This window comes from Ambystoma mexicanum, chromosome 5p (assembly GCF_040938575.1).
Source record: "Ambystoma mexicanum isolate Mex_15411 chromosome 5p, UKY_AmexF1_1, whole genome shotgun sequence".
NCBI lineage: Eukaryota > Metazoa > Chordata > Amphibia > Caudata > Ambystomatidae > Ambystoma > Ambystoma mexicanum.
Genome location: NC_090930.1, coordinates 298,023,977 through 298,038,397, shown reverse-complemented (window position 1 = coordinate 298,038,397; position 14,421 = coordinate 298,023,977). Strand labels below are relative to the sequence as shown.

General features: G+C 46.4%; 1 protein-coding gene across 1 annotated transcript in view; it reads right to left on the bottom strand.

Annotated features, from left to right (window-relative positions):
* The window catches only part of RNF128 (ring finger protein 128), a 389,934-nt gene that overhangs the window by 85,952 nt on the left and 289,561 nt on the right, over nt 1-14,421 (bottom strand). Inside the window, exon 5 of the mRNA XM_069612731.1 lies at nt 5,150-5,246. Within this exon, the coding sequence (XP_069468832.1) occupies nt 5,150-5,246 (97 nt within the window). The remainder of the gene's footprint in view (nt 1-5,149; nt 5,247-14,421) is intronic.

Genomic DNA, 14,421 nt, shown 5'->3' with positions numbered 1-14,421 from the left:
AACACTCCACTGAGTCTGCTCTTACCTAGGTCCTTAACTCCCTCTTTACCGCTCGCTATTCTAAACATTCCTCTATCCTCATCCTCCTTGACCTCTCTGCTGCCTTTGACACTGTCAATCACCCCTTACTTCTCAACACTCTTTCTTTTCTCGGATTCAAAGGATCTGTTCTTAACTGGCTCTCCTCTTACCTCTCCCACCACTCCTTCACAGTCTCTTGAGGAGGATGAACCTCTACTACCTTCTCTCTTAATTACGGCGTCCCCCAAGGCTCGGTCCTCAGACCCTTCTTATTCTCTCTTTACACCTCTCTCCTCGCCCCTATTATCTCTTCCTTCAGGATTTCTCACCATTTATATGCTGATGACACCCAGCTGTTCCACTTTTCCTCCTTCACCTCTGACTTACATCTCAACCTCTCTTCATGTCTTACTGCCATTAAGGACTGGATTCATCTCACTATCTCTCTCAAGACTGACAAGACTGAAGTCTTGTTCTTTCCATCCAACTCCCTACCATCTCCATCTCCCCCTCCGTCCATCCATTTCCCCCCTTCTAATCTCCCAATCTCTAACCATGCTCGTAATCTAGGAATATACTTTGACTCTTCCCTCTCCTTCTCTCATCATATCTCGCTCACTGCTCGGGCATGCCGCTATCATCTCTTCAACATCTGTAAAGTCTGTCGCTCTCACCTTCCATGCTACCAAACTCTTAATTTCCTCCCTCATCTTCTCTCACCTTTTCTATTGTTGTTCTCTCTTCTTCGGTCTTCCCGCTTCCCATCTTGCCCCCCTCAAATCCCTTTATCACTCTGCCATACGTACTCTCCGTCTACTCTCTTCTCATGACTATTTCCATCTCACTTTCTTACCAAGGATGGCTTCCTTTCCACTCCCAGTTTAAATTTCACTTCCTTTGTCTTGTCTTTAAATCTCTTCATTACCTTGCTCCTCCTAACCTCTCTTCTCTCATTCTATACCCCCCTCGCTCCCTTTGTTTTGCTGATCTCTTCTTACTTGCTGTTCCCCCACCACCATGTGCCTCTTCTCGTTTCCGCTCCTTGCCCCTTACACTGGAAATCCCTACCTCTCTATCCGCTCCTCCCCCACCTATTCCTCTTTCTGCTCCTCACTGAAAGAACAACTTCTTCACTCGCCTCCTTGATACCTTCCCTCTCTCTATCCCCTCCCTCCTATTATCCTCTCTTCTCCTTGTCTTTATCTGTCCCCGTCTCTCCTATGATCTCCTCTCTTTTGTTGCTCACTTCACTCATTACCCTCTCCCTCTTTCTCTACCTCCCTCCTCTCCCTTCTTACTTGCAAATTGTTCTAAATACTGATTTTATGGTTTGATTCACGTTTACTGTTTTGCTTCTACTGTTCCATGTTTTTTGTGTACTTGTTAACTGTAAAGCGCCTTGGATTAAGGCGCTATATAAAACAATAAAAATACATATACAGTAGTCCGAGTCCTCCTCCTGGTTCGCCACAGCACATAGCAATACGCTTCCACAACTTTGAGCAAAACCTTTGCCTCAATTGCACAAGGTTTCCTTTTTCAGAATCCTCTTTCAATCGCTGGCATGGGCTTCCCGAAAGGTGACCTCAAAGTCTTTGTCATCCGTTTGTTAGAACATTGAATGAAGTCAACTTTATTTTACCTTGCAAAGACTTTGGCAAAGAAGGTGCTCAGGTTGTTCATGAGAACTCTATGGTTTTAAAATACAGGAGGAATTAGTCACTACTGGCATTATGGCAATGGAGGACTGTAGAGACGGGAGGTGGAAGTTGCCTCCCCTTACTTAGTGCTGACCTCAGAAATGACAGCAAGAGTCTTGGATCGTGGACCCTTGGGCAGGAGACAGTGAAAAGAGGGACAGATTTTACAGAGCAGGAAGCTGATGGAACCTTCGACTGATCCAACAACCACAACACTCATCACCACTGCAGTATTCAACAGCCTACCTTAGAGCGATTCTATGTATAGCTGCCTCTTTTGTTTCCAAGTTTAAAGATTCCTGTAAAACCTGCTGCCATTTCGAGTCATATTTATTTAATAATGTAGGGTTGCTAGCAGTAAATGTTTCCATTCTGTGAACATTGCAAATATTGTTCCACCAACCTTCCATAGTGATTTTTTTTATATGAATTGTAAGTGCAATCAACAAATCGAAGACAATGTAGGAGTGATCAATCATAGAATTTAACGATGAACTGCCTAATAAAATATTGGCTGAGGTAAGAGGATCAACCTTAAAAATATTAATTAGATCATTCAATACTAATAGCTAAAATGTCAATGCCGATACAATCTAAACACATGTTTGAAAGAACCCTCAGAAGCATAACATGTCCAGCACTTTTCACAATCAGCCAATTTTCGCTTAAATGACATTAAAGGTGTAGTTAAGGCTCTACGAGTAAAGGAGTAGAATGTGTGTATTATATTTGCTGATGAAGACACCTTTTTAATGTTCTTCCGTATACCAAATACAGTGCTTCAAGAAATGATGTGCCTTGTTGAAGAACAGATCTTCCTTGCAGTGGCTTGGACCATGCCAGACTGCATATAAGGCCAAATTGGACAACATCCATGCCCATTGCCTCAATTCTTCTCAGTCGCACAGGGTGTGATCAGAGTTGATGCAAGTGTATAGACTATGTGCAGTCAAGATGCAGCAGGAGAAACCAATAGAGAACATTGGCCCATCCTCCTTGCGCTCATTCACTGACCCAGAATACCATTAATCTGTCACCAATTAAGTGATTCTTGCTTTATGCCATGGACACAACACACTTCCAGATTTCTATTTCAGTTAGAAAAAATAGTTTGTAAACCTCACCGCAAGCCAAGAAAACACAAAAACGGAATCTAACAGGCAACAACAAATGACCCTTAGGTTGGCCAGGCTGATCGAGATATTCGAGTTTCACTGAAGAGTTGTGATGAAACTAGCAGGTGGATTGGCAGTCCATACTACACATCCCATGGCTACCGGTATATCTTGAGACAAACATTAATGAGCTCTGGTTACAATACACTATTCTACAAGCAAAATCACAGTTAGTACGTGGACCCCAGGGAATCCCTGCTAACATTCGGAATCACTAAAATACAGCAGGTACGCACAGGCTGACCCTGTAGATGCCACTATGAGTATAACCCACGTACACCTTCTGAGTCTATAATGACACACTATAAAATAGTGTAAAAATTGTGCATTGCTGAACGGCATGCGCAACACAATGGGTGTGTCTAGCATGCAAGGCGAGCTCAGACCATAGCGCACTTGGCTGAATGTGCACCTGAGAATCAACCCATTACTACGATTAATTTCATTCTTTATTTACACTGTGGTTTTCATGATAGACAACAAGCCAGAAGACCTTCACCTTTCCCGGCGTGCGTCGCCTAGGGAGCTAATTGAGGATTTGATTTCCAGCAGTGTGGGTCGACAATATACAGTAGCAAAAGGAAATGTATTCCCCAAACTGTATGACACAGGAATTCAGTTGACGGACATTGTACCTTTGCACAAGGAAGATTGAAGGTTAGTTACTTTTAATCCCTAGTGTACGCTTTTGTAGCTATTCCTCATTACCCATTGATCTTTATCTGAACCTAGCCTCTGTGCATTACCTTTCAGGTACACAATCAGGCCCTCAATTCTGATTACATGTACAAGGAATAAAAGGATCCAAGGCCCTGAAGAAGGATTTAGGAAGAATCCGAAACGCGTTGGCAATTACTAACAAGACTACCATTAGTGGAGCGTATTAGGATGTTAAAAAAGTATGCAGCAGTGTCTACTGTTTTTAAGCCACACCCACCAAGACATTTCGTCTACCACAATTGCTTTATTGACAGAAGTCTTTCTGACAGGATTCTCCATTATCTGCTGTCCAGGTACTGAATTCAGTTGACGCGAAGGAAAAACCTTTGCGGCAACACCGAAGGATGCCACACTGCGTCCAGTCACGTATCCATCACGCTGGTCAGGTTTAACGAGTACATACATTCACTGAAGGGAGCCTCCAGCTGATCAGAGCATCATTGGTATGAAGAGAGCCATCGAAAATTCCATAACGGGGACAGAGGGTAGTTTAATAAGCCCTGCTAAGAGATGGTTCTGAAAACTCAACCATGCGCACGACACTGGCCAATAAACAGGCAATTCAGCCTCCACTAAACATGGATGCCGTTAAGTGGAGAGTTATGAAAGAGCAAGCCATGTACACAAAAACAACAATCGCAGTGCTACAAGACGACATGTCAGATGTGTATGAGAAGTCTGTCAAAATTAAAGCTGGAGAATAAAACAAACTCTTCCTTAAAGCACCGTGAACCAACAAAGGTGCAAAGGTTCCCATTGTGGTGGGAAGGGAGACGATACTCAAGTTTTGTCGAGGAGCGTTGCACAAAAACGGAGAGCAAGAACATTCCACTGATGAACCCTACATAAAGCACTCAACAAGCCACACCCAAACACGATAAACTGATTCGTCTCCTCATGTAATGAGAACACTGAACGACCAACCAAACGGCCACACAAGAAGGACAATGAGGTAGATGAAAGACACTGAAATCTTCAGGAAGTAGTAGGACACTGAAGACACTGACGGAGAAGACAAAAAACAGGCATTACATTCAACCACATTCACTCCGGAGAGGGAAACGATGGACATTATAATTTCCCCTACAATGAAGGAAAGGAGAGAGCTAGTATCTAATCCTATCCAGCACATCACCCCTCCTGCCCCCCGCCCCACACCACTTTCCAGGCGAGGACTCCTCTCTCCCCAAGGCTCCAGTACTCCACTCCCTGTGCTCACTTCACCTCGGTGTATGTAAAAAGGGCCATGCATGCCCCAGCCAAGACAATGCAAGCAGAAGACGAGCAGAGGCAAGCGCACAGCATATGTCCATGGTGTCTGCCCTTTAAGCATATTTCTGTGACCTGTGAATAAAAGTGAAGTTGTTCCACATACATGGGCAGCATGGTAGATCATCAATTTCCACAATACCGCATTCGAAACCTTGTTGGATGAACAACCTAAACATGTGTCAACTACCACCAATTATTGGACATGCTTTCTCCAAAGTACAAGTCACTCAGAGCTGGTGTAAAAGCAGAAAGCTGGCTTACCTCAATTCCCAAAGCTTTGAGGATGTCACATTTACACATAGGGCAGGTTCGGTGTTCCAGGAGCCAGGGGTCAATGCAGGCTTTGTGGAAGAAGTGACTGGGCGAGCAAACAAATGCCAAGGTTACTTATCATTAGGAAAGAGCAAAAGGCAAGGCAAAGCAACATGCATACTTTGATCATTAAACCCTCCCCGAACCCCATTCCCTCGTGTGGGAAGGATTGGCCTTGAGAGGCCTTTCTGATATATTTAGTGTTAATGCTTTTACGCAATTTAATAACACAGATCTATGTAAGATTATGTATAGGGATGGTAATTCATTCGTCATCACCAATGTAAGAAATACATCTGTCCATGTAAAGACGGTGGAATGTTTCCATTGAATCATCCTTTGTGTCTAAAGATAAACTCATGTAGGTGCAACCTCACTCAAGAAGAAAGGCTTGATGAGCAGCTATAATCCAGCTAAGGGCTATGCAGGCGAATGTACAGGCTGGCTGGGGTGGTGGCAGCTAAATGTTCCATGTAGCAGCCAATGGCTATCCAGCCGAATGTACAGGCTAGCTGACGGCTATGCAGGGGAATGTACAGGCTGGCTGAGGTGGTGGCTGCTAAATGTTCCATGTAGCAGCAAATGGCTATCCAGCCGAATGTACAGGCTAGCTGACGGCTCTGCAGGGAAATGTACAGGCTGGCTGAGGTGGTGGCAGCTAAATGTTCCATGTAGCAGCAAATGGCTATCCAGCCGAATGTACAGGCTAGCTGACGGCTATGCAGGGGAATGTACAGGCTGGCTGAGGTGGTGGCTGCTAAATGTTCCATGTAGCAGCAAATGGCTATCCAGCCGAATGTACAGGCTAGCTGACGGCTCTGCAGGGAAATGTACAGGCTGGCTGAAGTGGTGGCAGCTAAATGTTCCATGTAGCAGCAAATGGCTATCCAGCCGAATGTACAGGCTAGCTGACGGCTATGCAGGGGAATGTACAGGCTGGCTGAGGTGGTGGCTGCTAAATGTTCCATGTAGCAGCAAATGGCTATCCAGCCGAATGTACAGGCTAGCTGACGGCTCTGCAGGGAAATGTACAGGCTGGCTGAAGTGGTGGCAGCTAAATGTTCCATGTAGCAGCTTTTTATCTGGTTATTCGGAGGTCACAGTTATCTGAATGGATTTGGAGGTAAGGTTGGGCTAAGGGTCTCTCTCGTATGAGAGCAAACTCACTTCCTCCTGCCCCTTCCACTTTCCAGGTTCCTTCCTGGGCTATGCAGGTAAGGGTGGCATGGCAGAAGAGTGCTTTGGAGAAGGGAAGTGGGGACCTTCCAGTAGGTTTACAGGCCCTCGGTTTCAGGTCTAGTTCCTTCACCAAGGAACATTCCCAATTCTTTGTTTCGGCTGAACATTTTCACTGCCAAAATACGTTGCCCAGAGTTGCTTTACACAATGTCACCATTCGCTCATTCAGACCCGCGTGCCCCTCCTTTAGAATGCGGTATATCCAGACAAAGTTTGCCCATGGTTAGTTAGTGATGCTACGCCCCATATTGACATCTGGTTGCATAATGTCAGTTAATGAAGGTTTTTCAACATTGTTGACAGGCCACACCTAACACGGATTCACCCCTCCTGCACACATTAGCCTCCTCAGAGATTCTTCTAATATATGCAGAAACATCCTGAAAACACCCATCTCTGGAATGTTGGGTTAGGTTGTGTGTCTGGACGGGGAATTCAGTGTGGGGTTGGTGCAGTTACGTGTGCATGTATTTTTTGCAACTCCGCCACACACGCCACTGTCACCTAGGCTTTACTTTGTATGTCGTTAGTCAGACACATATTTTGTTAATTCACAGAGTCACCACCCACTGATTTTATTTTAGCTTCTGCAAGTTCTAGCCCCAATAGGCAGATATGCAGGTCTAGCATCCACACGCTTATGTGACTTCCTTATGGCACGTATAATGAGAAAACCTAGGGCGTTACAATCACTGCATACGAAGTATTGTGTCAGGTGTTCAGAGGCTCTGGGGAGCTATATGGAATATATATGGCAAAGCATTGTTTACGCACCTTGGAAGATCAGAACCTTTAATCACATCTATGTAGTGTTAGGTCAATAGACATTTTTCAAAAAAACCAAAAATAAAAACGATTTAGAAAGACCGCTGTGACCGCACATGTTTGTTTGCGTTTTGGTGGGGGTTGGTCTTGGGAAGGGAGAGAGAGGCGGCAGGTGGTGAGGAGGGGGATTTCGGGGGGTGAACTCCGCCGATTGTGTGTAAAACCTGGATGAGAGGGCGGGGCGTGGGGGGGGGTGCAGAAAGGTCATTATTTGCATTTTTGGAGGCTGCCTAAACAGGCTGCAAGAAACCGGTCTTTTGGTGCGGCGACCTACAAAAATCTAAACAATGACATTGAGCCCATCTATGTATGTCTCATGAGCCCACATTAAGGATATTCAGGAGTACAAACCCCTAAGGCTGCATTACTCAATGGCATTTTCATGTAGTAGGGAGGCAGGAGTGAAAGCTATTGGTCTGTTTTTGCTTCAAAATGTGGCATTTTTTCCATTTCTCAAATACAATGACGACTCCTACTGCTGGGTTCATTAATGCAGGGGTACAGGAGATCCATCGTCATCGATCCATCATCATTCATCCAGCGCTCGGATCTCCATCTGCACATAAACAATGCTGCCTTCTAAAATACCTTGATGTATACCAAACTGACAACAGCCAATAACATGTAAGCAAAGTTAGTAATAACATGCACGCTTGGGCCTACACATCCTTTCTCCTGCTCCTCTTATTTATTTTATTTAGTTGTTCATTTGTAGAGCGCTCCTGACCCTTAGGTATCTGGGTGCATTCAAGAAAATCTACATTGCTTCTGCCTGCTTGTAACTGTAACTGCAAACTACTTACAAGAGAATCTAGCTCCAGCAAGCAGGCATAAATCACCACATTAGATATCAAAAGAATTTCGGTATATTAAACAACTTTGCAGGTTACATCAGAAGTATATTGAAGAAGTGACCCAGAGCAAGTTTGCTAGACCACATGCAAGTGAACATCGTGGGTTGAGGTGCATATGGCTTAAGGGCATTCTTGTTGCAACTATGCATCAAAGTAATAATCTTCCCACAATTGACGGTCAAATATTAGTATCCACTAACCTGGTCAGAAAGTTGGCAAGGAAGCAGCAACTGCAGAAATGAAAGCCTCCCTGAGGCTCCTGAACACCCCCCCCCCCCGGGAATCTGACCCCAGTAGGGAGGAACACGAACCCCAGGGAAACCCTCTGGGGGAAAAAACCCTGGATGCGTAGATAGCTGGTCTTGTCGGTGGGCGGTTGCCTAGGCATAGTACCTCTGAACTGTAGACTGTAGCTTGGGTTCTAATGAAAGAGAGACAGATAAGTATTCAGAAATGGTCGGAAGAGAGAGACAGTGTATTCAAGAGTAGAGTTTCTCTTACCGAAGGAGTTATACTGGTATAGCTATGGGCTAAAGATACTGATTACTCGGCGTCGCCGTGGAATGGCGACTGGTGCTCAGAACCCTCAAAGGATTCCTGCGGTAATGGACAGAGATTAGAAACGGGACCAAAGAAGGGGAGAACAGAGAAAACCGGAAGAATAACTCACTGAGCCGAGGTGACCCGGGAAACTTCTATGTTCAGATCGGGAGGAGGAAAACACGGATTCTCGGAAGAGTCACAGGAAGAGAGCACTGCAAAGGAAAGCTGGGTAGAAAGTGATAGAATGGAACGGTAAGCACAAGCAGAGTAAAGTAAGTACTTGGGAAAGGGTTCCTAGTGTTCGAATTTACAGAGCGTCATGCAATTCAGTAGCGACGCGATGAGAAGTGAGTCCTTGGTCTTGAAATGATGTCACGTGACGTGCTGCTGGCATCAGGTGACCACGTGAAGGGATCATGTGATTCGTCTCCGACGTTCGTTGACAGCATGGAACAACTATACCGCTGAGATTGTTATCGTCTGACCTAGTCGTTTCTATCGCCGCATAGCAAAAGGCGGAACCACATAATTTCCTTCTTTGCCACCAGGACCAAGATCTGAAAGGTGTAACAATTCTTGTGTGAACAGCCAGGTTTTTACTTTTTTCCTGAAGCTCCAGAATGATGGTTCAGCTCTTAATGCTACTGGCATGGATTTCCATAGTTTAGCGGCTAATACAGGAAAGCCGCTGCCCCCTGCTTTTTGTAGCTTGAATTCGGGAACTTTGAGACAGTGGCGTAACAAGATCTGGGGGACCCCTGCAAGCCATGCTGAGGAACCCACCCTCCCACCCCCCAGTCCAGGACTCCCAACTCGGCAACAAATGACGGTTCGCGGCAGACTCTGGGCTGGCCTAGATTACCAAGCTTGCGCAATATGGCTGGCCTAGATTACCAAGCTTGCGCAATACGCACAAACGTGCTGCTGAAGGGGTATGCCGCCCACTGCACTAGGAGAAAGATATAAATATGTGTTTTAATGCAATATACAGCACACTTTCTGAGAACAATTAGTTAAACAGGCACAGTGTTTGCTATGTTTTTGTACGGTAACACCAATCCAATGCATGCAAGTCACCAACAGTGCACATGAACAATTAATGCTTTGCTATTAAAAATGCCATGCCACAATGAAAACATGTCCAACTGGCTGCACAATGTAGATCAGTTTAGACATGCAATAACATTTCAGTAAAGCATGCCAGGCCACATTTAGACATACCTAGACTGGTTGCACCAAAATGCCAGTCGAAGCAATAAGACTCATCAAGAAGAGAGCACACATTCAAGCCGGCATCTCTGCGGCCTCTAATAACACGGCTCAGCTCTTTAAAATCTGCAAGGAACTGGCCAATCCTGTTGCGGTCTCTACCACTCCTGTTCCATCAAAAGACCCTCTGTACGGCTTTGACCTCTTTATTCCCTGCTAAAACTCAGGACATCCTGTCCACTATCACCTCTTCCTCTCTTGGCCCCCCTTTCCTCCAGAACCATCAAGGACCATATTGACAACTTTGCTCCAGCCTTGGCCAATTTCTGTAATCATTCTTTTGCCACTGGAACTTTCCCCTCTCCCAAACTCTTAGAAAAGCTGGCCATCTCCCAACTTACTTTTCACACTGAATCTGTTGGTGGTCTTCATGACCATCAGTCTGGCTTAAGAGCTGCCAGAGGCACGGAAACTGCTCTCCTGAACACCTGTGAAGATCTGATCTCCAACCTTGATTCCAGCATTCCTTCTGCCCTCATCCTTGAGCATTTCTCTGCTTTCGACATGGTCAACCTCGCCATCCTGATCAATTGACTCTGAGAACCTGGGCATCATGGATCAGGCCCTGGAGTGGCTGACCTCCTTCCTCTTAGACCGCCCCTTCCAGGTCCAACTTGGTCCCTTTCACTTCGCCACCTCTCTCTACCTGTGGCATTCCCCAGGGCTCTATCCTCTCACCCTGGTTTTTCAACCTCTACTTGGCCCCTTTGGCCCACCTGATCTCTACCTTCTCCTCTAACTGTGTTATGCAGATGACACTCAGCTTTCCTTCAGGCTCCCCTCAGACTACTCTCCTCTCTCGCTCATTCCTGGTGTCATCTTCAACTCCACTCTCTTTCTCTCCTGACATCTCAGACATTGCCTAGAAGTACCATTACCAGCTGCACCTCCTCAAAGGGACTCTTCCCTTTCTCAGGTTCCCTCAGAAGCTCACTGTCTCCACAGCCCTGGTTCTCTCTAGGCTGGACTATTGCAACTGCCAATTTCTCAATCTGCATTCCTCTACTCTCCGCCCTCTACAACTAACCCAGAACAGGACTGTGAGGCTTATCCTTGGCCTCAAGCCCAGGGACCATATCTCTCCAGCTATGAAATCTCTCCACAGGCTCCTGGTGGCTGCAAACTAACCTGCCTGGAGACAGGGATATAGGCTGCATGCCCAGTGAGGACTGCATGCATAGGTGGCCTCTGTGCTATGCTACCAGCACAACCCGACGCTCCCCTAAACAGTACGCCTACACCATCGAGTTCCGCCGGCGACACCGCCATACCACGCCACTCTGTACGTCCCAAAACAACTATTGTTATCCCAAGACAGCTCCAGGCCATATTGGCAGGGATGAAAATTATCGGTCAACGAACCCAAGGGACTAACACAACAGTCCAAGATATTAAATGGGACTTGCAGGACATCCAGACTAGACTCAACACGCAGGTGGAGAGGACCACAGACAAAGAACAGCGCATCAGCTCCTTGAAAGATAACTACGAAATCAGGACGACTGAGCTTGGCAGAGTAATTCGAGAGGTGCAATGCCTGGGTCCGAAAGTGGAGGACCAAGAAAATAGATCAAGGCACAATAACCTTAGAATGGTCAGCCTACCACAGATCACAGAGGGCCCAGACCTTGAGTCCTTCATGTATCATTTTTTACAAGATGTGCTCCATATCCACAACCCTCAGGACTACACCATTGATAGAATTCACCGGGCCCCAATCCCTAAACCAGCTTTAGGGTAATGACCCAGAGTGATAACGCTCCGACTGCTGAACTTCCAGCACAAAATGGCCATCCTAAAGCATACCAAACGGTCGGCCAAATAAAGATCAGGGATGGTACGATACGCCTCTTCAACGACTATTCGGTGGAGGTCTCCCACCGCCGGAGAGGCTTCAATCCCATCTTTGAAGTGCTCAAAGGCAAAGAGGTCAGTCGCTACCTTGAGTTTCCAGCGGTCTGATGTATCCAGCTGGACCACCAATGGCACTTGTTTGAGGACCTATAAGATGCCTGGCGCTTTTTGCAATGACAGTCCTTGGTTACAGCAGACTTCCCTCGTGAGGTGGCACAGGGACCCTGGAGCCATCCTCGCTGCCTGGGTTGAGCCAAAGGTTCTCGCAGACCCCGGACAGACGTAGCGGTCTGGGAGTGGCCTCCGTGCCCTAGACCGGTCGAGGAAAGAAACCAAAGAATGATCACTAGGCCTTCAGTTGACCAACAATTGGAAAGAAGACAGCGCAGAAGCAGGCGAGCAGGCCCTAATGGCAAGGCCACCGGTGGATGGGACCAGGGCATGCGGTAAGACACTCACCAGCATCACACATCCTCCTACACCCACCCATACCGGCGATGATCCCCCAGAGAGAGACTGACGAATAGGCACAAGGCCATGTATATGGCGGAGGGATGCAACATAATGCCCATCAAATTTGACCATGTGCGGCTTCAGATAACACTGCCAGAAACCCCCCCATACAACCATACCATGGCATCTAAACATGAGGGTGCTCACATACCAAGATATTAGGATAGACATGAAGGGGTTTTGGGATTCCAATACAAACCAGGTGTATGACACACACGCTTGCTGGGATGCATTTAAAGCTTTTGTGTGAGGCCAGTGCATATCTAGATGGTCACACAAATTGAAGCAATGGAAGGAAAAAGAAGCCCATCTCACCAGGGACCCCACTATATTGGAGAAGGCACATAAGCAAAGGCCTGATAGGCAGACTCTTACCCAAATAGGATCTCTCCGATCCAAAAATCACTCAAATAACTACTAGAGTTCAAAAATCATACTCTGGTTGGTCCCAGAAATATTACCTCAAGAACGATAGACCACTACGTCTAATGGCGCTTGCTCAGAAACAACGGCAAGCCACCCAGACCATTTCTTCGGTTAAAGATAATAACGGAGACCTCCTGATGGGCGACAGTGCAATCAATGTCCGATTCACCAAATATTATATTGACCTATATGCAACCCCAGAACATGTCCCGCGCTAAAGAAGACAACAATTTCATCCCTTTCCCTAGACTAACCGAGGCCCAGAAAGACTAGATGTGCAACCCAATATCGGTCGCAGATGCGGATCAAACTATCCACAGAGGTGGTCTTTACAGGGGCAGGATTAAAAGGCCAATTACCTCGGCCGATGCAATAGCAAATATTGTGGTCTTTCATAAGAAAGTGCGACCTCTAGATGAATGCAGCTCATTTAAGCCAATTTCATGAATAAATTCCGATGCAAAAATGTTGGCAAAAAGTATGGCGCAAAAGATTGAGGGGTTTCTCCCGCACATAATACACAAAGACCAGACCGGCTTTATCACTAAGACATTCGGGCGACAACGTCCGCGGATTACTACATATCACGAATGATCTGCAACCGGAAGACACAATCTTAGCCACTGCTGCCGAGAAGGCATTCAATAAGGTCCTATGGGACTTTATGTTTCTGGCCCTCGCTGAATATGTTTTCCCCCCAGCCCTGATCAACCCGATTAGGCTACTATATACCACCCGACCGCAACCACCAATGGCACGACATATGCACCATTTAACCTCCACTCGGGCATGCAACAGGGGTGCCCGCTATACCCACTACTCCATGGCCTCGCCATAGAGCCGTTCGACCTACAAGATCACTCACCCACTTAATGGCTGTCAGACTTGTTTCTAGTGATTTTGTATGCAAGATATTTCAGAGCTGAGTTAGATAGACATTTATGGGTTAAAGCTAAGGTTTTAAATGCAATTCTGTCTTGAACTGGTAACCAGTGGGCGTTGCGTATGGCTGCAGAAATATGGTGAGTTTTGGGGATATTAAGAGTAGTCCTCAGCGTGTTGTTTTGTAATATTTGTAATTTCTCTACATTACTTTTGTTGGTCCCTAAGTAAAGGGCGTTGCAATAATCTAATTTTGACAATATGAGGGCTCTTGCTCTGGTACAGCTTTCCGTAGATAAGAACGGCCTGCTGGCATTAATCAGTTTGCATGTATAAGCCGTGCCAGAGGCTATATGATATGATATGATATGGCATTTGTAACGTGCCTATACACAAGTGTTTCAAGGAGCGACGAGGCGGGGGGGAACACGGGGAGACAGACAACGATCCTACTAGGCCAGGTGTCATTCAGACCGTGCAGGTGCAAGGGTAGAGGGGACTGGGAAAGTGCAGGGGGAAGGGGAGAGGGGGAAAGTGCTGTACATGGTTAGTAGAATACAAGATAAATAATAGGGCCAGCTGGTGGGAAGTGCAAGGTAGTGCCGGAAGAAGGGGCTGTGGGATACAGAGACAGTCCCGTGGTGCAGGTAGGCAGTGCAAGGGAAGAGTGGCTGGGCCAAGGACCGAGATCGGTGAGTGGTCCAGTAGCAGATTTGGTGCAGGTTCAGTGGTTTTAGCAGGGGAGAGAGGGAGAGAAAGCGGAGGCAAAGAGGAAGGTTTTGAGGTGCTTCCGGAACCGGAGATGGTTCTCGTCAA